At 37.5% G+C, this 26,718-nt stretch overlaps 1 protein-coding gene across 2 annotated transcripts in view; it reads right to left on the reverse strand.

Annotated features, from left to right (window-relative positions):
* Positions 1–20,894, reverse strand: part of LOC143860761 (uncharacterized) — a 30,244-nt gene extending 9,350 nt beyond the window's left edge. For both annotated transcript variants that reach the window (XM_077371576.1, XM_077371575.1), the window contains exons 1-4: positions 20,453–20,894; positions 13,683–13,782; positions 7,025–7,087; positions 771–888 (exon numbers count right to left, since the gene is read on the reverse strand). In XM_077371576.1, the coding sequence (XP_077227691.1) occupies positions 771–888; positions 7,025–7,087; positions 13,683–13,782; positions 20,453–20,664 (493 nt within the window). In that variant the 5' untranslated portion in view covers positions 20,665–20,894. The remainder of the gene's footprint in view (positions 1–770; positions 889–7,024; positions 7,088–13,682; positions 13,783–20,452) is intronic.
* Between the last annotated feature and the right edge of the window lie 5,824 nt (positions 20,895–26,718).

Consider the following 26,718-nt stretch of genomic DNA (forward strand, 5'->3'; position numbering starts at 1 on the left):
GGAGCTCGGTGGAGTACTCAGATGATTTTGTAGAGTTTACAAGGCTTATGCCACAATCTCATTTCTCAGTATTTTCAATTACCAATTAAGATTTCAGGTTCATGATTGAGTTTTTGGAGCTTTCACCAAGCCCTCAATCACATCATTGTCTAAATAAACCAATTTACCCTTTAACTTGATCAGAGCTTCAATAATTGGCTCAAGAAAATTTTGAGAACTAATTAAAGTGTTTTAGTACAGCCTGCATGTGAATATACAGGTTTGCTAGAGGACGCCCATTTCAAACGGGATTTCAAAAAAGGACTAAACAATACCAACAGTGTCAGTTGTTTGACTTGCTGCATACCAATGCGCAATACTAGATTGATGTTTAAAAGGTACCAGAATTATAATTGATTTTATCACAGGTTGATGCCCTGTTCGTTTGGGATTATGACAACCGATTACCACGCCAATCCGATTATTGGACTTTAAATTATATTAATTTTGGGTCCAATAATCACATAGGGAGGTGACAATCGGTTGCCACAATCTCAAATGGACAAGGCCTGATTGTGGTACAGCTATGATCTGGAACAAGTACATGGATGGAAGCTCATAATTATATAGGCAACTGGAAATGGGAGCAATAGAGAAGCAAAAAAGTACAAATGGTAAATCATAAGTCAAATGGTATGAGCCAAGAAACAGCCTATAACAGAAAACCATTACATAATATGAAACTAAATTCAAGAAAGTTGAACGTCGAAATAAAAAAAAATGCAGCAAACCTTTATATGAAATGCCATCATCATTGTCAATAGGGAGCATTGGTAGAGTATATGGAGGAATATTAGGTCGTGCAGCTAAGTGAGTCGAAGGCTTTACGGAAGGATCTGTAACTTTCTCCTGAGAATTAGAGGATTAAATCATTGTTAAAATTCTACAAAGTAACTCGAGATACGGCTTTCAAAAGGAAAAGTAAGGAACAGAAAACAGTTAGGCAAATGAATTTTGGGACAGCTGCAAAATAGAATTGAAATTTCCTCTAACATCATCAGGAAGCTGGCAACCTTTGGCTTGGAAAAATTATAAAAATGATATTTGAATATCAATGGAAATTTTGTTTCTTGATTGCATCAGTGAAATCATATTAATTAGAAGTTAAAACATACTATGATCTAGAAATTACATGATATAAAAATATCCCTATATCAATGTGCGAAATCGTGAAATAATACTAATTTGAAGTTTAGAACATACTACTATATAGTGGACATTTTTATATCACAGTCACATAATTTCTACATCATAGTATGTTTTTTTTTACTTTTCAAAAAAAACATACTAGGCTGTAGAAATTACATGATATAAAAATGTCCACTATATCAATGCATAAAGGTATTCAGTTGCTTCTTGATAACTCAAGCTAAGCCACCACACATGGTTGACCCAATTAAGAACATTTTGAGGAGACCTTAGATTGACTAACCGGCATACGCCAACTCAGTCTAGATCATTTAGAGAAAAGATGTATCGTGGGTTTCTGAGAGATGAGAATATAATCGGAAGAAAATGGATGACAATATCAAAGAAGAGTGGAGATCTATAGAAAAGAAGACTTGGAGTATAGGCAAATGATTAAGCTGGGTCTAATGTTGTTGGGGTCAAAGACCAGTGGAGATGAAGGAAGTGGACCTCTCTAGAGTCTCATCCATACCGACTAAGCTGGATAGGGTGGCCCAGTGCACGAGGCTCCCGCCATTGCAGGGTCTGGGGAGGGCTAGAAGTACGCAGCCTTACGCCTGCTTTAATTTAAACCGACTAAGCTGGATGAGTTCCAATAATTTAAACATCGAGCAAGACAATTCCAGCTTCAACCGGGGTACAGAATGAGAAGATGGGGGGATAGTCAGAAGGGATTTCAGTGACTTTTAGTAGACTTGACGAATCCCCCGTTAGTCACACTTTAACTAGGGCTCTCTCTCTCTCTCTCTCTCTCTCTCTCTCTCTCTCTCTCTCTCTCTCTCTCTCTCTCTCTCTCTCTGTTTTTTTCTGCATTTTCTCTCTGTTTTTCTCATTTTCCCTGCCATTAAATAGGTTTTTTTGTGTTGTTTTATCTATCTATCTCGCTTCTCAATGATTCTTTCTATTTTTTTATGGTTTTGTTATCTATCTCTCTGGCATTTCTCCTGTGCCTTAGAATAAAAGGAAGAAAGGTAGTTTGCCTGCTGATAAAATTTTGAATTTTGTGTTTGTATTGTACACAAGACTAACCCGAGAAAACCCCAAGAGAAAAACCCCAATAGAAATCTCTCTCTCTCTCTCTCTCTCTCTCTCTCTCTCTCTCTCTCTCTCTCTCTCTCTCTCTCTCTCTCTCTCTCTCTCATACACACACACCCGTCACGTATAGCCGCCACACTCTTGATTACGTGATATGGGACTCTATTTATATCTAGGTTTTGCAAAAGACCTAAAAAAGACTCTTTCTCGTTTTGGTTTCCCACAACAAATAGGAAACAAGACAACTTTCCCAACAATCTCCACCATGGCGTGTTTCCTAGCCAACTGAAGATTTTCCTATGACGTTGTCACTGGTCCGTTGTCGCCACAAACCACTATTGGCCTTACGAAGTACCAGCTTCACATCATTGAACCATCCTGGTTCTGGTTCTGACTTCACCTGACTCGATCAACATAACCAATACACATGTGTATCTGCCAACAGGTTTACTCACCCATCAACCCTAGAGAGGGATCTTGATCCGTCCTCCCTATCGTAAGAACAGTCACCTCCTCACCATCGTATGTACGCTGGAAACCGGTGTCTACACTAATTGCGAAAGAGATCGTATGCGTGCACGCCACTCCGCTTCCAACTAGCCATCGAGATCTTAGGAATACCAGTCGCCGTGTCCCCAACTAGACGATTCAATCCACCACATCTCTCTCCTTTAATTAGAACCATATAAACGCACGTGGTTTTCATGGCTCCACCTACAGCTAAATACATGCAACCCTTGGAGTCCAAGTGGCTAAGAGACACTAGATTATTCCGTATATTTGGGACATATGCTACACCACCCAAACTGGCCAAGAGACACTACTAGATTATTCCGTATATTGCCATCTCTGGACAAATTCCTTCAAGATCTGTAATTGCAGCACATCACTACAGATTCTTAATTCATTTTATCTTTCCACACCCGGTCATAGATCTGTAATTGCAGCAAACCGGTCCTAGATCAGTTAATATCAGAGCATCCCCTTTGAATTTTCAAGCATTAATTTGGTATCAGAGTTCAGGTTCAGGATGTCGACTCGTCATGACGCTGTAGAAATTCTACGGGAAGGATGACATATGTTTGAAGGGATGTGCTACTGTTGATGCTTGTTGAAAGGATACTACAGTTGGAAGCTCAATTAGAGCCTTCAAAAAGCCAAAACAGTGCATGATAATGGAGGAACGGGACAACAAGATCAACTAACACATGAAAAGATTTTAGTGTGATGAATGACTGAAGATCAGATAGATGAACCATTGCACGAGGCTATAAAGAAGATGGACCATATTCTGAATTTGACAAAGTACAGTTCTTTCAAGAGGGAGAGAATGATTGGGATCATCCTTCATGAAAATCAGATAGAGGGCAAAATATGATGGTGGGTCAATCAAAAGTGAATTAGGTTAAAAAAAATATGATAATTGTAATTGAATGGACCATTTGTCAAACAAAACAAGGGAACAAGATGCAATCAAGATCCATTTCAAAAAAAAAAAAGATGCAGTCAAGATAGGATCAGAATCATGAAAATTGGGGTGCTAGATGTGTTCGGGCAGGGGAGGGGGGTGGGTAATTGCTTTGTTCAATTCAATGGTGTTTTACCCACATATGCTGTTTTTTTTGCTATTAAAATTGATTTACTTCAAATTAAGGGGAACATTACTGTTACCATTATGGAACTCAGAGGGGGACTTCTCGGTCAAATCATTATACCACAACATTCTACCTTGCCCCGTTACCTCCAAAAGTAGCCAAAGTGTGGAATATCAAAGCGTCGCTGAGGGTATGTATTTTTGGATGGGCTGCAAGTCTTAATAGGATACAGAGGATTGACTTTCTCAGGGAAAGGAATATGTGACTTATTGATTATTGTGCCATGTGGGTGGAGTCGGGGGACTCGGTAGATCACCTCCTAGTCCATTGCAAGATGGCTAGAGAGGTGTGGGGCAGATTGCTATCAAGGTTTGGGATAGAATGGGTGTTCCCGGCCACACTCCTAAAGCTTTTGGAAAGTTGGGTTTTGGCGACTTGGAGGAACAAAGGAAAAACACTCTAGCATGTATCCTTCTTAGCCACAATTTGGGTGCTATTAACGCTAGAATTTTCAAGGGATATATTAAAGGGACCCAATACCTTTTCAATAAGGTGATTGTGCTTAGAATACCATGGGTGAAAGTTCTAGAAAGCTTTAGGTTTGTATCAGCATATGATTTGTGGCATGGTTGAAGGGAGATTTGCAACTCATCGAGAAATGAGCCTACAGTTACTCATATATGAACTCTGCCGGACCATGGTATTTTAAAACTAAACTTTGATGGGTCTAGTATGGGAAACCCCAGTCCTGCTGGCATTGGAGGATTATTGCGGAATGAGGAAGGGAGGGGCCTGATTGGGGTGGCAGACTCTAATGAAGTAGAGGTTCGCGCCACTCATGAAGGAGGTAAAAGGCTTCACAATGTGGATTTGAAAAAACTAGTGATAGAGGGAGACTCTCTCAACATCATCAGATGGTTAAGAGGCGCACGTACAACTCCTTGGAGACTTGCAGCTTTATTTGATGAAATCCAGCATAGATTGGGTTTGGCATCAGTGTCTTTCACCCATGTTAGAAAGTCAGCTAATGGGGAAGGGGGATAAATTAGCAAGAGAGGGAGTATCTAGGGAGAATCTAGAACTATTTGATTTTCTCCCTCCCTAGCTTCTAATATTTGTATTGTTCTGACTATTCGGATCTTCAGAAAGATTCTCATTGTATTTTGGAGTCCTTCTCGGTCTTTGCTCTATAAATGAAATCTCTTTACTATTAAAAAAAAACATTATCGTTACCATTAAAAAAAAGGAAACATTATTATTGGTTAGTTCACGATAGAATTGTTTGTACGGGTACAAGTGCCTTTTAGGATTTTAATGTTAATATAATTGAGATGGGATAGAATTTTAGTTAGGTTTTACTATTCACATGACACTATTCATGAGGCACTATTTATGCAGCAAGATTCACCAACATGTTCTAGTTTTTATTATTGAGTTTTAAGTGGGACAGCTATTTGTTTTGATTAGTTTATGCTTTAATACAAAGAGTCCAGGTAGGAATTTATTTGTGTTTTTAAGTAGATTTTTTTGTTTAGGATTTTTGAAGTTAGAAAGCTTGTTTATGTAGGATTATTTTGTCTTCATATAGTAACATTTTTTACAACCAAACAAGGCTGGTATCCCTAGATGGACCATTGCTCAAGGCTACATGGAAGATGGACCAGATTCTGCATGCAATGGAATCGAATTCTTTCAAGCGGGGGAGAATGATTCGGTTCATGAAAATCAGAAAGTGGACTAATTATGATGGTGGGTCAATCAAAGTGAACAAGGTTAAGTATGATTATTGTATATGAATGAACCATGTGTCGAACAAAAGAGTAAAATGTAATAAAGATGGGATCAGAATTATGAAAATTTGAGTGTTGATGTGTTAGGGGAGAGAAGCTGAAACAATATGTCGATGGCTATAACAAACCAAAGTCATCGTTTAATAGCTCACTTCCAGGATTACATCTTGGATCAGTAGATAGGAATCCAAATAATGAAGAGAGAAACAAAGAATATTGCTAGTGTAAACAGAGAGTTTGAGAGTAAGCAACAATCTCCAAGATAATATTGCTCCATCTACAAATGGATAATAGTTCGGGGTTAGTGTGTACAAGGCGTTGAAGGAGCAATACCCAATTTCGTGATATATCAAGAGGTTTGGTATTGCTTCGTTCCATTCAGTGTGTTACTCAACAAGGTCATTTTTTTACTATTAAAATTGATTTAGTTGAGCTTTAAGAAAAGGGAAATGATAACTGCGGCCCCTTTTCATCGCTTGGGACACCCAACTACAGTGTATCTATGCAGTGATGTACTTCACATTTGAAAGCATGAAGTAACCTGATTGCCACGTACAATGCAGCTGGGTGTCCCAGGTGATGAAAAGGGGCGCATTTATCATTTCCCTTAAAAAAATTATTGTTATTGTTCATGACAAAATTGTTAGCAGGGGTATAAGTGTCTTTTGGGATTTTAATTCTAATGTAATCAGGATGGGATAGTGTTTTAGTTACGATTTACAATTCACGTGACTATTTCAAATGACACACTATTCATGAGGCATTCACGAGGTACTACTCATGTGGCACTATTCAACAAAAACGTTTTAGGTTTTACTTTCCTGAGTTTTACGTGGGAGTGTTGTTTGTTTTGATTAGTTTCAGTTTTAATTCAAAGAGTGCAAGTACGGATTTATTTGTGTCATCAAGTAGTTTTTTTGTTTGTTTAGGATTGTCGAATTTAGGAAGTTTGTTTAGGACTGCTATATATTCATACAGTTTCTTTTTTTACAACCCTACAAGGCTGGTATCCCTAGATCCTTTTCCATCTTGCTAAATCTGCGAGCCCACAAACAGTTTTAAAATATGTGTCTCCTATCTTGTTTGGAAACCCCATGTTTTTCCATTCTCGTCATCTTGAAAATATAGATTCCTCTTACTCTTACCAAAGCTTGTCCTACATTAGTGATAGACAATGCATGGTGCAGATGCATGACAAATTCACTGTAAAAAAGGGCAGCCCAGTGCACAAGGCTCCTGCCATTGCAGGGTCAGGGGAGGGCTAGATGTACGCAGCCTTACCCCTGCTTTGCAGAGAGGCTGTTTCTGTGACTCGAACCCGTGACCACTAGGTCACAATGGAGCAACCTTATGCATAAAATATCGGCAAGACCTTACCTTTTTATCTTTGCTTTTCCTTGCCATATGATCCTCTTTCCTTCTCTTTCCCATTTCCTTTTTCTGTACAAAGAAATAAAAGCAGTGAATTATTTGAAATAGAACTTGCGCTTTATAAAGAATCACCTTGAAAGTTCAATCAAATAAGACACTTTCCATGACTAGAGAATAAACATGTGCACAGAAACGATCAAATATTATCAATCTTAGTCCTACTGGTTTCCATATCGTAAACATTACATAAATAACTCCCTGAAATTTAATGCATTGGACACTTGATGCAGGACTGACGGAAGTTGGATTTCTGGCATAATAAAACTCCTTTTTTTTAATAAAGACTACCATAGATTTATATCATTCAGAAAACAGAAGACTACCAGAGATTTATTGTTGTTTAGAAAATTCCCAATACAGGGGAGCCTAAGAAGAGACACATGGTTAACTTTTCTTGCCATGGGAGTATGGAACGAATGATTCATGCAAAGAAGTGGATTTGGAGCTGGGTTGCACGGATTCGGATTCGCGTGTCGGGATCCAACACGGATTCAAGGTGTCGGATTCGACAAACCTCAAAAAGTAGTATTCGGGGATTCGGTAATTTTTATTAAATAAAATCTAAACTATATATATATATATATATATATATATATATATATATATATATATATATATTTTTTTTTTTTTTTTTTTTTTATTTATTTATTTATTTATTTGTGTGTGTGTGTGTGTGTGGAGGGGGGGGGGGACTTGCTAGGCCAATTCACAGCTGGCTTTTGCATGTGAGAACAGACACACAGGTTGACTTTTTTGGCAGATTCTGTCTTATTCATTTAATTCATCTGAGGTGGCTGTTCTCACATGCAAAAGCCAGCCGCGAAATGGCTTTCCCTGAAATTGCCTAGAAAATCCTTTTACATGTAATTCATGAAAATTTTGAGGTGGAGGGTCGAGGTGTTAGAGTCTATTAAAGATTCGAAGAAGAAGGGGGGTCAATGTTCGAGGGTGGAGGGTCGAGGTACTAGGGTTTTATTAATAGAGGACGTGTTGCGAAAAAATAGAATTCGTGCGGGACATGGCTACGATAAGAATCCGGGTGTTTCCCACATGAATCCATGTCTGATTCGCATGTTGAAACGTGTCGACACGGCTTCGGCATTGGAGGGCAAAGAATCCATGCAACATAGACTTGGAGGATGGTCATGTCATAGCATTTAGCACAAATCACTATTTTCTTGTTTGTTGGCTAGAAAAGTTGAACATGAGCTCACAAGTAAAAACTGAAAGATTGAAAGTAAGGACGAGAACCTTCAGCAGCCCACACACGCCTATAGGTATAGAATAGAAAATGTACATAATAAATTTCTCACGATTAGTTTGGGAGTATTTCCTCTTATACAAGAACTAACCTTGATTTTAAGTTGCATAAGTCCACTTTTTCTACGTTTGTTTGCGGAGAACCAAGGTTGGTATTAGCTCAGTACATAGAATTCATCAAATTAGTTGACAGTTGATACATCAGTAACCATATGTTAGAAGATGAGAGTTCGAGAGAAAGTCCATTACTACTGTCATAGTCATATTTACAATGGCTAATTCTTCTCTATCCTCAACTATTGCATGTTCCCCGTGTGGGCAATCCAAGACCTAGTGGAAGGGTTCAAACAGAAACTAGCTACTCGGAGTGTACTGCTCTCCATGGTTGGAAGGATTGCTTCGAAAAAGTGTTTTCCAGTATAACGGTGCCATTACTTTAGTGCTCTGCAGTCTTAGAAAATAAGTTATTGAAGAATTGTAGGAGCTTCATAAGTTCCACTTGGTTAGTCACGAGTAAGTCTTGAAACCAAAAGTTTAGGGAGGCTTTGAGATTCTTGATCCGACAGTGGTGAATAAAGCATTATTGGGAAAACGGTTACTGATATTTAAGAAGAGGAGATTTGGAAATAAATTATATAAAAAAGGCATAGGGCTCGAGTGGGGTTTGATACCTCTAGTATTTCTAGGAGGGGAGGGTCTTGGGTTTTAAAGGATTGCTTCAAAAAAGAATTGCTTTAATGATTTGCAAGGGCCCTAGATCAGCAGTATTGTGGACTTATAGGAGGGTGATAAGTTCCACTTTGTTAGTCAGAAGTAAGTGTTGACACCAAAAATATTGTGTTTGGGATTCTTGATCCGAAAGTGGTTAATCAAGCATTATCAGGATAATGGTTATGGATGTTGATGCAGGACAATACCTAGAATAGGGAAGATCCAAAAAAGAATTGCTTTAATGATTTGCAAGGGCCCTAGATCAGCAGTATTGTGGACTTGTAGGAGGGTGATAAGTTCCACTTTGTTAGTCAGGAGTAAGTGTTGACACCAAAAATATTGTGTTTGGGATTCTTGATCCGAAAGTGGTTAATCAAGCATTATCAGGATACTGGTTATGGATGTTGATGCAGGACAATACCTAGAATAGGGAAGATCCTACACTCCTAATGGATTAAAGGTTTAGGAAATATTTAGGGCTAACATGGAATACTAGAAAACACTTAAAAGACTAACCTAGGGCTGAATTAACAAGTGATTATTTTACGGGCAGTAGCAAAACGGGGTCAAATTAGCTCAATTTAGGCCAAAAGGGCGTTTTAGTAATTTGGACAGATCTGGAACTTGAAGGAAACTGCTGTCCATATCATAGGTAAATGTTTAAATAGGTAAAAGAAAGTAATTCTAGGGTTTAGGCTCTGATTTGGTGGTAAGTTTAGGCTAAGGATCTTTAAAAAGGGTTTTCGGGCTTGAAAATGGTGCAAATTTTCAATAAGGCTCAAAAGGGTTTTAAAGTTAGGGTTCTTGGGTGTTTAGGCTGAGGTTTAATCATAAAAACAATCCTTCAAAGTCTCGAAACGAGATCTTGAAGAACGAGAGAGATCTATGGATTTTGGGTTTTTGTATTTTAGGGTTCAAGAACAAAGAAAAAAGAAAATTTGATTTACTAACCTTCTTTGTGCTAATTTGATTAAAGAAATAGAAGATAATAGAGGAGATGAGATGAGAGAAGAATGGCTCCAAGCCACCAAGAGGAGAAGAGAAGAAGAAGTCCAAACCACAATAGCTCTCACAAAAGAAAATCCTAATTCTATTCAATATTCAAAGTCTCTTACATTGCTTTCATAAGATGTATTTATACGAAAAAAGAAACCCTAGAAGATAACCTAAAATTAAGAACTAATCTCAACTATTCATCTAATCTAAAGCAAAGCTAAATAAAGATAAAAACTTACCAAAAATAGTAATCCCGTAATTGACCTATACCACTTCCTAAAAGCACTCATAACTTGCTCAAAATACATCCAAATCATGTGATCTTGGGCCCATTAGATAGGTAATTGAAAAACCTTTCTAATAATATCAAAAACACACCAAACGGGTGAGATTTGATGCCTAAAAAGTAGGCTACAAATAAAATGATGAAAATAATAATTAAAATATAAAAACTTGTTGAACGCCAACGACTGGAACAATCTTTATGATTTCCATCCCATAGATGTTTTGAGGAAGAAGAGGGGCTTTGGGAACAAATTATAGAAAAAAACATAGGGTTTGTGTATGGGATTGATAACTCAAGTATTTCTGGGAGGGGAGGGTCTTGGGGTTTTGAAGGCAATTTTTTGCCTTGAAGGAGGTCACAGAAGGTGTTGGGCATAGCGTAGCTGTGTAGGTACAGCCACAGGCGATTATCACATATACATATTGTAAAGACGCGGCCCCACACGAGCCTAGAAAGTTAATAACTTTAATTAAATCTAGACCGTAGATCTTTCGATCAAAGATTAACGACTAGATCTTCGATTTTGAGTTTTCGGACAGTAGGATATGTAAATCAGATATTAGATCGATCTCCAATCTGTAAGATTCTTGTATATTTCCTATCACGTATTAGATTAAACGATATTAAAAATCAACGGTCATAGTAACCTATTTTTGGGCATCAAATCTTATTCATTCGACATGATTTTGGTCCCGGTAGATGGGAATTTCAAATACCTATCCAACGGACTCAAGATTTAGCGATTCAGACGTGATTTGAGCAAGTTATGACCCTTTTTTTGTTAGAGTTAGGGATAATTACGAGTTTTATCTTATTAGGCAACTTTTAGGTTGTTTTATTTTAAAAAAAATAAAATCTAAAAGTAAGCTTATATAACTTAAATGCTAATAATATATTAGAATAAGTTAGGAAATCTAATATTGATATTTTCACCCTCTTAAGTTAGTATTAGATTATAATTAGGAATCTAATAATTGGAATCCTTCTTGAAATAAAACTCCAGGCTAAGTTTATAAATAAACGCATCTAGGATTATTTTTAATCACCTAATAATTGAAGGAAAAGAAGAGAGGAGAAGAAAGGAGAAAGGAAGAAGAAAAGCTACGGTTTTGCATCGATTGGTTTCTCGTCTTCGAGTAAGTGCCCGAAAACTTCTGTTGATCTTATTTCAACCTAATTAGAGTTTCTAACAATGTTTTGTTGATTTCTTTACTTTCTTTTGAATCAAGAAACTTATTTTAAATTTTCTTTTTAAAATTTTATGCCTTAAAAATATATGTATTGTATTTTACTTTCGAAAAATCCTAATTAGAGTAATCTAGAGTATATTAGGAATTATTTTTGGATGCCTAAACCTAATTTTCTAGAGGGTTTGTCATTGTTTTCCTTAAAAATCAGCACTTAAAAGTGATTGTTTTTCCGAGATTTTATCATATATAAATTATATAACTCATGCAAGTGTTTTATTTAACGTATGCGATATATAAATAACATATCTAAGTCTTATGGTGCAGATTTTCAAGAAAATCAACAAGTATGGTGTTTAAATGGGTTGTTTTGTATAAACATCTTTGATAAAATTGTTATAGAATATACCTATATGGTTTTGCATGAAAGAGATGGTATATGTGTGTATTATAAAAGCCTTAAAGGGCTGATTTTCATTAAAATCAACACCTAAAAGGGGTTAAATAATCATTTTATTTTGGTTTTCAAAAGAAATCAGATTTATAAATAATAATACAATATGTTATAACAATTGGTTTACGAAGAAATCAACAGTTAGGTTTAAGTTGAAGCCTCTCCGAGTTTAGTAATAAATTTGATATAAATACGAATAAGTTTAGTAGAAAAGAATTGAACACTTGAACCAATGGTAACACGCTTGATATGCAAATTATACAGAATTGCTTCTCGATTGCTTCTCTAGAGCCTTCCATCTCCTTCCACAGTCAAACACTAAGGCAAGTGATATTTGACTCATTTTATAAGACCATTTTAATGAATTACTATTATAATCTCGTTTATACATCTTTTTGTTCCTTATGTTGCTTCTAGGAGATCATTTTAAAAGAAAATTAATTAAGATTGTTACCGTATGTATACACTAGTGCGTTTCAATTAAGATTGTTGTTGTATGTATACATTAGTGCGTTTCAGTGTTACTTTGGTAACACTATGGCCTATATATACTATGTATATATATAGTAAACTTACCACGTGCAAAAGCATGTGAGGTTAGAGAAAAAAATGATTATATATAACACTGTGTATACATATGATGCAAGTAATTAAGAAATTGTTAGTCTCTTGATGTTTCTTTTCATCTATTCGATAATGTTTCGACTACTATATTCCTTGGCATGATTTAGTGACCTCTTTGTTTCTCATGTTTTCCATATCTTTTTGGATTGTCTACATGCCTCTTGTTGAGATTTTTGTATGCTTGTTTTGCTTCAACTCCTTTATATTCCCGGTATAAAACCTTATTATAGTACAAGCTCGTTAAATTGACTTTTATATTGTGAGTCTACTAAGGGATCTTGTTCAGCTCGTTCTGACCCAGGTACTACACAGAGTTTTTGTAGGTACAGATGATGACATGAACACAAACAAGGGAGCTTAAAGGGATAGAGGGAAGAGTGTGGCCATGTGGCCTTGTTGGGCAAAGTGCCTTTACTTTGTTAGTTGTATTGGGTTTTGTTTAGTCCGCTTGTTTCCCTTTTGGGGTAGCGATTCGGATTTTGGGATTTTGGAATTTGAAAAAAAAATTATGTCAAAAAAAAAAATTGCCCCAAATCCGGGTCATTACACGTACACTTAAGACTTAACAACTTCACATTTTTAGCCAAATTGACATCGACATGCAACATGGCTGAAGTTTCTATAATTAAACTTTAAGCTTTTTCGTTTTTTCCTTATTATCATGTAGTCTTATATTTTTATATTTTTTTTGAAGAATAAAAAAATGCTAGGTTAGATGCACTTACAACCATTGTTTTAAGTTTCGGCCGAATTGGGACCGAAATCTGGAAATTTCGGATTTTGGTTTGGATTTCAGCTGAAATTTTGTCATTTTGACCGAAAGTTGAAAAAAAAATTAATTTCAGTAGGGACCCAAACTGAAATTTAAATCCATGCATACAACAGGATCACAATTTGGGAATCTAGAGGCTTGAAAGCAATTTAGTAATTAGAAGCATGTGGAGTTGTAGCTAAATTTCCATGGATTACGCATGTGCACGTCAATTCATCTTTTTAGCAAGTCCAAAAAGACCCTACATATAGTATGTCAATGAATCAATAAGGGTGTAACCTCAAATGAGCATTAGATGGAAGTTAAGAACTTACGGTCATCCATCTGCACCGCAGGGCCACATCCCGGACTGTCTTGTCTTGTAACTCCATTGCAATTTTTGCATAGCGAACAATGTTTGATTCAGAGGCATATCTGAAGAGTGAGTTAAAGAATCAAATAAGTTGGCACATCTTGGTTCATATAAGAAGATACAAATTGGACTCTTTAAAAATTGGCAATGCACTTGCTTTTGTAAAACTCCTTGTAATTAGATGTGTAGAAGATATTGCATAGCGCGATAACTATAAGGAAGGAATTTAGACAGCAAATGACCACATGTCAGATTATTACGTGTAGAAGATATTGGACGATAATGAAGTACGACCTGTAAGATTGCTTTGTAACCAAATCAAGGTTTTAAATTTTTGTTTCCATTTCAGTTTCAGTCACCACAGAAACATAAACGTTTCATTTCGATTTGAAATTTCAGTGGAAATCCTGTAGAATCACAGAAACAAATGAAAAAATATGCAAATGCCAGAATTTAAAGATGAAACTTTAAGAAATGGTAAAATGAGCACAAATACAAGCTTAGAGACCATCACATAAGCAAAGCAACCATCTATAATGGTTTCAAAACATCAAACACCCAGTGATGTGCATTGTCACGCATGTCTGATAATTTAGGACATAGCAAATTCTACATGTAATTCATAAAAATATTTATAAATAATACATGCACCACAGTTCCACACAGCTCAATTCAACTCAACTCAACCACAGTTCGCACGCAACTAATATAACTATAATTATGTAAAACATACTGATATATTGTACCACTATTATACTTACAATTTTGGATTATGCATTTCGGTCTTTTTTCCTCTGAAACACATCCTCTCTATTCTACTCCTGCCTCCTCTTTTTCTCCATTCTTCTTTATTCCAACATGGTATAAGAGTGCAACTGTGATCCGAACTAGAAGCCGAACTCAAAGTAAAGACGTCATTCTACATGTGCCTTTTCTTCATTTATTTTCCACTCAAAGAGGAAAATCCCCTTGACGTCCATACGAGCTCTAGCTTTCATTGGGTCTTCTCTATGAGTAGATCTGAGGGCTGAGATCCCCTCCTTGTGATCCACTAAAAGGAGAGTCTTACAATATGTTTCTTTCTTCGGAGCTTTTGTTTTCAAATCTAGGGTTTTTTCTTTTAAAGACCAAATTTGTTCTCTTGATTTTTTAGCATATCTTTTGATAGGTGGATTTATGAGTAAATATATCCAGAAATACAATGAAAGGAAAGGAAAGGAAAAGGACTTGATGCAGATCCAATCGATTAGAAAATAGTTATGGGACGGAGATTCCAACGAGGCGGAGATCAAAGCACAGCACGTCTTCAAGGCATCAGGTTAATTGAGTCTACCATTCATGATCAAATGATAGTGGAATGCGGCACCCTCAACATGATAAAATGGATGGAGGGAAGTTTGTCTCCCTCATGGTGATTAGCCCACTAGAGTGATGAGATCATGGACCGAGTCAAGGATCCTCCGTCTCCTTCCACTATGTGAGAAGATCGGCAAAAAGTGATGCCAATATACTAGCTAGGGAAGGAGTTGGAAAGCTTGCCTTAAAGCTTTTTTACTTTCTTCCCCCTTGAGGGGTTCCTTGCTTTAACTTTATATTGTATATTCGTACATTTTCCCTCTAAGCTCCTCTCATTCAAAACCCATAGCAAGTATGTATTTATTATGCTACCCCAAAGATCCTAAAACCGTCCTTTTATCTTTGCATTTTAATCCTTTACTCAGTCACTTTCCAATTCCTTTTGTGATGAAGACCTGATTCACCCAATTCTAAATCACCCATGAGGACACACAACCATACCGAGGGCTCTTTCTATAATACCCCAAAATGTAGACGCAGCCTTCTGGTAGTTTGGAAAATAGATTAAAATTTCAGCAAGAGTATCAGAATGAAAGACAGCCTCTTTAAGTTCATTGAGTCCCAGATGAAATAAAGAAATACTCCTGCAATAAATTCCACACATCAATGAAAAAAAAAAGAAAATCACACCAAGCCAGCAATAAAAAGCTCAAAAATAAGCTGCACAAAACCAAAAAAAGGAAATTAAAAGGGGGGGATTAAAAACATATAAACCTACCATAAATTCCATACTTAATTAGCAAAAAAAAAAAAAAAAAGGCTTCATGCACATGGAGCAAAAACCAGCTCAAAAACAGACAGTAGACAGTCAAAATAAGAAAAACAGTAAATAAACAGTGCCCTAGGAGAGCACGTGAATAGCCAGCAATCAAAATGGCGTAGCCAGCCGGAAGCGCGCAGAACGAGTCGAGGTTGATCAATATCAACACCGATCGAAATAAACCTTCGAATCCACGAAGGGTTGTCCTTTGAATCCACAAAGAATGAAAAATATTACAGGTCTCTAAGAGAGATTGTAAAATAGTATATTTAGCCAAAAAAAGAGTGAACGTTCAACAGCCCATGCACTTAGGCTTATATAAAAAAAAAAGAAAAAGAAAACCTAACTTCTTCTCTAATATAGCTTCTAATATTAACTCTTTGACACAACTCAAATCCAACCCAAAATAGAAAGCAAGTGAAGGGTTTCGTTCTCTTTGGTTGTCAGAATCTTAAATTCATCCCCAACATAGGAAACCCAACCAATAACAAAAACAACTTGCAAACTTGCTAAAGATGCAACAACGTTTCCTTTCCTCATATGCCAAAAGGAGACGTGGAGAATTTCCAAATTTGATTGCCTTGCAGCCCACGTCATTCCCTCTCACTTAAAGAGAACTCGACCTCGAGTTCATTAGTGGTGTCTTCATAGCATCCCCATCCTCAAAGACTTTGACACGCCGATGCTTTGGTTTTTCCGCATTACACTTAGCTTTATGAGGAGTAGGCTTCTTTTGCTTCTTTTTGATGTCATCACGTATCTCTTTCTTCTTAGATTTGGCAAGTGATTCTTTTACCACTAAACACGATTGCCCCTCCACTTGAAAAACTTCGGAGTTCTTCTCATCCACCATAGGTTGAAGTGCATAACTCTTGTTGTTTTGACAGACAACAAAGACATTATCCCTTCCCTTATGAATTGAATTCCTGTCAAATTGCCAAGGCCTCCCCAACAAAAGATGACATGTATCCATATTGGTAACATCACAAATAACTTCATCTATAAAAGCACCAATTTCAAAAGGAAAACGACAACGTTCGGTTACCTTTTTTTCATTACCCTTTGAAATCCAACTGAGCTTGTAGGGAGTAGGGTGATTTTCTGTCTTTAACTTGAGCTTCTTCACCATGTCCTTTGACACGTAATTCTCCATGCTACCACGATCAATGATGACGTTGCAAACTCTTTCTTTGACCATACACTTGCACCTTAAAAGATTGTTGCACTGCGTGAACTCCTCTACTTTTGATGTGCACAAAACACGATGCATCACTAAGGATCGTCCAGTAGCACAAGTAGTAGGAATGGGATCTTCTGTATTTTTTTCCTCTTCATGCTCTTCTTCATCTTCTTCTTGTTCATCACCAACGACTAGATTTTTAGTTGTCAACCCGTGACTCGTAAGAGTTTTTGAAAAGAGTAGAAATGTAGTTGAAAAAAATATCATTATATCTCAAAAGATGAAGCATGTAAAAAAAATATAACCCAATTGCACATAGATAAAGCACTAAGCCAAAAATATCCATCTATCCATCCATCACCTTTTATACCCAAGAATAGTATGGATAGGGTCCACTATTTTACCCTTAATCTGATGAGCCCACCAACTCTATCCAAACCCATGCATACACCGTGGGACCAACTCTTTTTTTTTTTGAATGGTTTGGACTAATTATTTTACACCTCATGCTATGATGGGTTGGGGCCCAATATTTAATGACCATGCCTAGGATTGGTGGGGCCCACTGTCTCTACCCAAACCAATGTAGAAAGTGGGGCCCACCATTTTACCCCTAATGTTATTGACAAGGTGGTGTCCACCGTCCCTACCCAAACCTATGCATTTGACTGGAGCCCGCCATTTTACATCTCATGTTTTGATGGCGTGGGGCCCACCATTTACTAGTAAATAACTACATGCTTGTAACTTGCATGAACAAAAATAATTAAGTTTTAAGTTCCAACTTCTAAATTTTCAACAAGAAAGCCCAGGCCCAACGACTCGATTCGACTCGTAAGAGTCATAGGTTGTTTACTCAGCTCGGAGCGACTTGTAAGAGTCACCAAATGACTCATAAGAGTTTTCGACAGAGGCGACTCGCATGAGCGACTCGACTCGAAAGCCCGACACCTCGACTCGACTCGAGAGTTGACTCGTACGAGTCGTAAGAGTTTGACAAGTATGCCGGCCACTGTGGGGACACTGATTGGGTTTGTGACCCACTTAGTTGCACTTGTAGCATATGATCCGTTGCTCGAACTGCGACTCATACGGGTCACGCCGTGGAACTTGGGTCGTTGTCGAAGCAGTAGGAACATCACCGCATCCTCTTCCTCGTGTCAGGAATGCTTGGGCAGATTTACTTACCCCAACAGGAAGATCCAAAACCGCCTTCTCTTTAGCCATCGGAATCGTCATCTGCGATGTCTCTACCACGGTTTGACTCACGTAAAAATCCCTCTGAGGCAAACGGTTGAACATGGTCTCAACTTGTTTTGCCATCTTTACCGCCTCAGATAGCATCCAAATCGGGTGGAGCGATTTGATCATGGATTGCCTGGCGAAGGCCTCCTTTGTAGCGTGCCACTCATTGTGCCTCGATCTCTGAAATATCGTTTCTAGATGATAGCCTGTAGAACTCTTCTGTATAATCTCGCACCGATCTACTACCTTGGCGACAATTTTGGTACTGCTGAAAGAGTACCTGATCATAATCAATGGGAAGAAATCTCTCACGAAGGATTTGACACATCCATGCCCACATCCGGATTGGTCTCTTTCTCATCCTTGTACGAAAGAGTTGTAGTTGTTCCCACCATGCCGAAGCACCTCCCTTAAGCTTGATGGCCACAAGTTTTACCTTCTTCTCCTCAGAAACCTCCATATAGTCGAAAAGTCTCTCGACCACCGCAATCCAATCAAGAAAATCTTCGATGTGGAGTTGGTCATTAAACTCGGGTAAATCCACCTTAATACGATATTCGCGACCACGAGCCGCGGTTTGCGAAACGCGACCACGAGCAAACCTCGGATGAATGATTTCTTCGAATTCCGTCGCACTAGAGTAACCGTCATCATGAAAATACGTATCTTTAGGGCCGGGGCGTGGAACTCGTGTTAGAGCTTGAGCTTGTCGTCACAGATCATCGTCGTCGATGTAGGGTTTCTCGCGCTCAGCAGGATTTAACCGTGCAAATTGCTCCGCTATTTGATTAACGGTAGCTTATAGAGAATTGAACATCTCTACCGTCACAGTTTCTTGATTTTCATGTTCTCCGTGGGAAGCCATGGAAAGTAGCGTGGCTCTGATACCACCTGGCGTTGCCGGAAGCGCGAAGAACGAGTCAAGGTTGATCAATATCAACACCGATCAGAATAAACCTTCGAATCCACGAAGGGTTGTCCAAAGAACGAAAAATATTACAAGTCTCTAAGAGAGATTGTAAAATAGTTTATTTAGCCAAAACAAGAGTGAACGTGCAACAGCCCATGCACTTAGGCTTATATAAAAAAAAGAAAAAGATAACCTAGCTTCTTCTCTAATATAACTTCTATTATTAACTCTCTGACACAACTCAAATCCAACCCAAAATAGAAAGCACGTGAGGGGTTTCCTTCTCTTTGGTTGTCAGAATCTTAAATTCATCCCCAACATAGGAAACCCAACCAATAACAAAAATACTACTTAACAAAACAACTTGCAGATTTGCTAAAGATGCAACAACGTTTCCTTTCCTCATATGCCAAAAGGAGACGTGGGGAATTTCCAAATTTGATTGCCTTGCAGCCCACGTCACAAAACTTTAAATTAAATCCACAAGCCTACATTAACTTTCAAATTATTTTTTTTTGAAAATGAATATAACTTTCAAACATTGCAATCAAGAAATCCAAAATTCACCCCTATGCAACAACACCAAACTCGAAACAAACAACAGACAACCAAAATAAGAAAATTCAAAAAGGATAAAAAAAAATATCTTTAAATTAATCTTAAAAGGGCATGCAAAAAAAAAACCTCAAAAACAGATCCAGAAAGAAAATTCCAGAAACTCACAGGAAATTTCAAATATTTAATCAATAAAAAAACCAAAATCTCAACCACATGCAACAATAATAAGCCCCGAACAAACAAAAGGCAATCAAAATAAGAAAATAAACAAATAAAAATATCAATAAAAACCCTCCTTATAAAACATGCAACAACAAGAAGCTCAAAAAAAACACACACACACACCCAAATTCCTAAAAGAGAAAATCACAAGGAGGATAAAAAAAATAGAATCAAAAACTAATCAGCTAACCAAATAAACCCACAATTCAATCACAAATCCAACAACAACGAGCTCCAAATAATCAACATGTAAAAAAAAAAGACCCAAAAAGAGAACCAAATGGCCACCCATTAAAAACAGAACAAAAACAAAAACCCACCAGCCAACAATGAATTCCAAACATGTAATTCACAAAAACCCTACTGAGATATAAATAATTAAATAACACCAACTCTAACAACTTAAGCTTTTGGAGTAATTGGTTGTTTCACAAACCCACAATTCAACCACATCACAACAATATCAAAACAAAGCAAAAAAACAGATTAAAAAAAACTCACTTGCTGAGTCCTTCATCCAAAATCAACTGCTCATCCGAAGACCACTCAACCGCCAGACCTGGGTTGTGCTTCAAAGCCTGGGTCGAACCTGAATTGTGCGGCACCGAATTCACCGCCCCTGAATTGCCATTATTAGGGTTTCCTCCGCCGTTGAAGGAAGAGGGATTGTGGGTACCATCTTGATTCCCAGATGGGTTTGCACTTAAGGCCATCAAACAACAAAACCCACTTCTCAAAATCTAAGAATGAACAAAACCCACCTCTCAAAATCTCAGAATCTATGAGTTCTCATGCAACGGGAAAATACAGGTTTTATTCTTCTCTGTCTCGCTTTCTTTTTTTTGTTTGGTCTGTTTTGCCACTTGGGTTCTTTCGAAGGGAGAAAGTTGTCTGCAACGAGATTCTCGAAGGGCTGCTTTGGAGTAGAAGTCCAAATTAAGGAAAGTTGCCAAATAATTCACTTGTTCGGACCAATTGACTTTTGTATCTTGGATTTTTTAGTTGACCAAAGAACCCCTAACAAAATCTATAATGTCATAACAAGGAGGGTGGTATTGGCACTGCAATGTTTTAATAATTGCACAAAGTCAGCTTGTATTTTCTTCTTTAATTAGCTTCTGAGAGCTTATTGAGAGAACTGTAATAACCTCTTCTAACTGTTTAATTAATAAAAGACAAGATGAGTTAGTGCAACTATTAAAACATGGTACTGCAAACATCACTAACCCTAACACAGATAGGGTTCATTAATGGGGTATCATGGCGAAATTATTTGGCGTATGCATGTCGCCCTTAGCATTTGATCCAATGACAGCCCCTTATAAAGAAAGGGAAATGATAATGCACCCATTTTCATTACTTGGGACACCCGGCTGCACTTTATCTATGACTGCAAAAGGTTGGTGTACATCACATGCGATGGATTTAAGGGACCTGATTGCCATCGTACACTGCAGCTGGGCGTCCCAAGTAATGAAAAGGGGCGCATTTATCATTTCCAAAAGTTTATAGTTATCAGATCAAATATTAAAGTTTATAGTTATTAGATCAGAGAATTTATATGATGAGCGGGCATGCACGTACACTTGCGGGGCATCCACCCTTGATATTTGATCCAACAGCAGTTAGATCAAATATTAAGGAAGACATTTTGTCCACGCACGGCTACTCGCGGCTCGCAGACACCCGATAAAATACTGCCTATCATAAGTTCTGGTCAACCCAACAAAATGAGGGGTATTTTGGTAATTTGAAAACTTACTTTTGTAGCTCGGCGTATGTCATACCTAAGAATACTAGGATTGTAGGATCCAGGTGTGTTAATCTTGGAGAGGTTATACAGAAATTTATCAGGAGTTATTGATAAGGTAAAACTGTTAGGAATGATAGAGGATATTAAGATCCTCTTAGTAATCATGGAATTTGATGAGGACAGGGTATTAGCATGTTAAATCATCGTGTCAAAGACTGGACCTCAGAAATTGAATGAGTTCAGTTTGAGTATAACTACCTGACATTCATCAACATACATTAATATGAGATTGACTTTGATGAGAGTGAGACATTCATGTCACAAAGATGACAACAGATGCTTTTTTTTTTTTGGGTACCATAGGGTATGCCCACCCCACTTTGTAGGGCGGGACTAGTCCCTAGGGATGCGCGCAGGCACCGGAGACCATGCGCATCGGGTAAACAAGATGACAACAGGATGCTTATCACGAGCAAAAGTCAAGGTGAAGATAATTTAATTAGAAGTCCCCCTAATATCTTATGCACATGGAAAATTAATGTGAAATAGATTATTTTCTCTTCTAAGTGATTTTCTAGAGACCATCACAAAAGGCCTTTCACGGGCCAGCTGTTGCATGAGAGAACATCCACATAAGTTCCCTTTTCAACAGATTTTGTCTTATTTCTTTAAGAATAATGATATGGTAACCGATTTGGAAACTAATAGTGGAACTGAACAAATAACCTCTTAACGCTCCTTACGGAGAGTGCACAGCCCAACAATCTTAACCATTAGATTGGCTGTGGAAAATAAAGAGCTAATTAAGGCTCCGTTTCTTTCGACGTAAAAATAGACATAAATTTGTTTTATGTTGATGCATTTCTTTCGACGTAAAAATGACATAAAACAAATTTTATGTCCATTTTTACGTCAAAAGAAACAGAGCAAAAAAGGATTTCACTGACCATATTGAACGGCCAAAGATATACTATATACTTCAATGGTTGAGTCTCTGCTCTTCAACCCAGAGGTCATAGGTTCAATCCCAGCATACCTATCCAAAAAAAAATGATGAGACGACCAGCTTCATGTGTCCGTAAAGGTGCCCTAACATGCTTGTATGTTCGCAGAACGAGGGTGAAGACCATGATATCCATTATATAATGATAAAACATAATAAATTTTAGATAATATAATCGACCTGGAATGACACCTGCAAGCTACAGGGACAAGAAAATGATAAGGGTTCGTTCAGTTGCACCTCGGATTCGGAAACGGAAAGGAAAAGAGGTGTGTTTTCCATGGAAATAACACAAAACGGTCGTTTTGTTGATGGGATACGGAAGGCGCGCGGAAAGCTCAACAATGACATGGAATCCGTCGAATCCCAGGTGTCACCCCCTTTCCGTGACCCAAAATCCGTCTAAAACGGTCGGATTTGAAGAATTTTCCGCGATAACGAGAGTCTCACAAAACAAACCCCGACTTAAAAAACAAATGAAGCGGTTCGTCTTCTCCGTTGCCGCGGGTGCGTATTCTCCATCCTTTTGAAAAGCAAGAAGAGAACCGTCTTCTCCATCCTCTTCAAAAGCAAGAAGAGGATTCGTCTTCTCCACTCCTTGCAAAACCAAGAAGAAGGTATTCCTTGTCCCTTGCTCTTCTTTCCCTCTTTTTTTTTTTATTTTTTCCAGTTCTTGTATGTTTTTGGGTTTGATTTTTTTCCACTTTTGGGCTTGGATATCTGTATTTTAGGGTTCGATCTGATTGTTTTGGGCTTCGATCTTAGAATTTTAGGGGTTTGATCTCTCTATTTTAGGGTCTGATCTCTGTTCGAGGCTTGGATGTATGTATATTTGGGGTTCAATCTCTCTATTTTGAGGGTTTTTTCTTCTTCTTCTCTAGATCCCAGTTTTTTATTTCTTTTTATTACAGAAATGATGCCTAGATTTAAGGTTTCTTCTTATATTTTTTTGATTTTAGGGTTTTCTTCTTCTTCCTCTTCATCTTCATAACTGAGGGTTAAGGTTCTTGATTTTGGCATTTTTATCTGTTTTGCTTATGGGTTTGAATCTGGAGTCTATTTGGCATAAGGGTTGTGCGTTTTTTTTTTTTTTTTTTTTGGGTCATTTTTGTATGGGATTTGATTGGGGTGGGCTCTGTTTGGATTGGGGAAAGAATGAAATGGGTGGGGGTTTGTTTGTGTTGGTGTAAAAGATGAAATGGATGGTTGGGTGTTCGGTTCAAGTGGTGGGTGAGGGGGGAGAGAAATGGTGTGGTGGGTTTGGTGGAAGATGATGAAAGATTGTGTTGGGGTGTTTCAATTGGGTTATGTTTGATTTTTTGTGAGTTATTTGTCGTCATGTATCTTCCATTCATTTCTTTCTCATGAGTTACAAGGGCTTCTTTCTCATGTCCATTGGTTTTCTTTTCCGTTTCTTGGCAACTGAATGCATATTCCTGCTGTTTCTTTTCCGTTTCCTGGCAACTGAATGCACACTCCTACTTCTTTCTTAACAGTTTTTTTTCCTTTCCATTTCTTTCTGCCACGTCATTTCCTTTTCTTTTCCATTTCCTTCGTGCAACTGAACATACCCTTAAATGAGACTCTTCTTGATCAGAAGAGAATGATGGAATCCAACTTGTAGGTATCCTTACACATGTCATGTCATGAGTTTATGTTATGTTTGTCATTATGATAATGATGAATTACTCAGACAAGCTAGGTTTATGCAATTTCCATATGCATCCTTTGCTCTTATATAGATAAAATGTGCCCTCGCAATTGCAGTTAGATGGTCTAAGACCATTCCTCGTTCTTCATAAAACTTAACAAAGCTTTGCAATATTGAACACAAAATAGACAAATTAAGGACCTTCTCATGTCCCAAGAACACGATATGGATATGTAGACACCATAAAGGGCGGCCCAGTGCATGAAGCTCCCACCATTGTGGGGTCTAGGGAGGGCTAGATGTATGCAGTCTTACCCCTGCTTTGCAAAGAGGTTGTTTCCGTGACTTAGAATATGTAACCACCAGGTCACAATGGAGCAACTTAACCATTTTTTTTTATGCAGGCACCATGTTTAAGGAAATAACATATCCGATATCTCAGTTCGCTCAAAGCTACCCGGCCTTAGAAAGGCATGCTAGGACAGTATTGATTTAAACCAGCAAGTTTCCTACTAAAGATGGAAGCCATCTATGACTATCATCGTAGTAAGGTATGAGTTTTAGGGCTACCTAGGCATCATTATTTCATGTTTCTACAACAATATCTAAAACCGTAAATGGATGTCTTGATACTACCCCTACAGTAAAAATCTGTATTAGGTTTTGGCAATTTTTAAGAAACAATGTTAATTATTCAATTTTTAGGAGGACAATTCAATAATTAATTTGTAATTAGGATGAGTAGATTCGTTAAGAAAAAAACAATGTTAATTATTCAATTTTTAGGAGGACAATCCAACAATTGATTTGTAATTAAGACAAGTAGATTCTCTAAGATGGTTGAAAATGCTTCTCATGATCTCAGTTTTTCTTTAAGAAAAATGATTAAAAATGCTTCTCATGATCTCAGTAAAAGAGAGGTTAGTTTTAATAAACGATTAAGATAAGTTCTCCATGATATTCTAAAAACATGATTAAAACAACTTTTTTAAAATAGATAAAAAAAATAAAAATTAAAAACTACTAAGACATGTTGGTTGTGCTGAAACTCTACTATTAAGCTAGCTTCTTTTGGCATTTGTTCAAGAGAGGTTGGTTTTGTATGAAAAAAAACAAAGGAGTACGCTTCTCTTCATCTCATATTAAGACAAGTTTTACTTTTAAAAATTAAAGTAGGATAAAAGTTGCTTCTCTTTATATTAGCTCGAGACAAGTAATTAAAAAATTTACACAAAAAAATGGATGATATATCCTCATAATTTTCATAAACTCTAGTGTTATGTATGTGAAAAAAATCCATTACAAGAAGTAAGTACATTTCAATGTATTGCACAAAAATACATTGGTTCATATTTTGGGAGATGATATTTGGGGGGGTGGGGGGGGGGGGTGGGGGGGGGGGGGGGGTGGGTGAAGATATCATCGCCCATTTTTTAAGGGAAATGTTATCAGCACTACTGTATTTTGATAATGGCACTCCTCACTTTATTAAAAGTACGGTATGGCCCGCACCATAACATGATTCAAAAGTCCATTAGATAGGCCACAACCTAAATAGGTTGTGCCCCAAAAAATATTTTCATACGTTGATCCTAACCCTCAGATCTATAGAGGGTTAGGATCAAACCCTCTAACATTCAGAACAGAGGGTTAGGATCAACCTATGGAAATGATTTTTAAGGCACAACCTATTTAGGCTGTGTGCCCATCAAATGGACGGTTTGGATCATCCTATGGTGCAGGCCATACCATACTTTAAATAGAGTGAGGAGTGCCCTCATCAAAATACAGTAGTGCTGATAACATTTCCCATTTTGGGAGATGATATTAATATAAATTGTTTACTTAAAGGGCATTTTTGTCAATAAAAGCTTGGCATAGCATCTAGGGTCCTTTCAGGAAACTTTTTGGACTTGTTATTAATTTCCAAATTAGGGACTTATGCTCAAAAGTAGCTTACTTTATGAAATTAAAAATTACAGCATTTGTTCTGTGACGAGACAACGCGGTGGAAAGAAAACAAGTTGGCGATTCTCATCTTTTAATGCTCACAAATAACCGTTACACTTTGAATTAATACGGAAAAAGATGGGCGGGAAATTTCAGGCTCCTTGTCTTTGAAATGATATTGGCACTTTCTTGTTTTGATAGTGGGAATCCTCTTTATTTTACAATTACTCTAGTTAATTGTCACTGGAAGATATATGGGGGAAGATATAAGATAGGGAATTGCTAGCGTCCATCGTAAAAGGCATTTCGCAGTTGGTCTGTCGCATGTTAGACACCATCCACCTCGTGAATTGAGACAAAAGCTGCTGTCTTCGTTCACGAGGTGGCTGGTCTGACATAGACTGACCAGC

This window comes from Tasmannia lanceolata, unplaced genomic scaffold (assembly GCF_043159265.1).
Source record: "Tasmannia lanceolata isolate RefF3 unplaced genomic scaffold, GAP_Taslan_0.1 ptg000037l, whole genome shotgun sequence".
Classification (NCBI taxonomy): domain Eukaryota; kingdom Viridiplantae; phylum Streptophyta; class Magnoliopsida; order Canellales; family Winteraceae; genus Tasmannia; species Tasmannia lanceolata.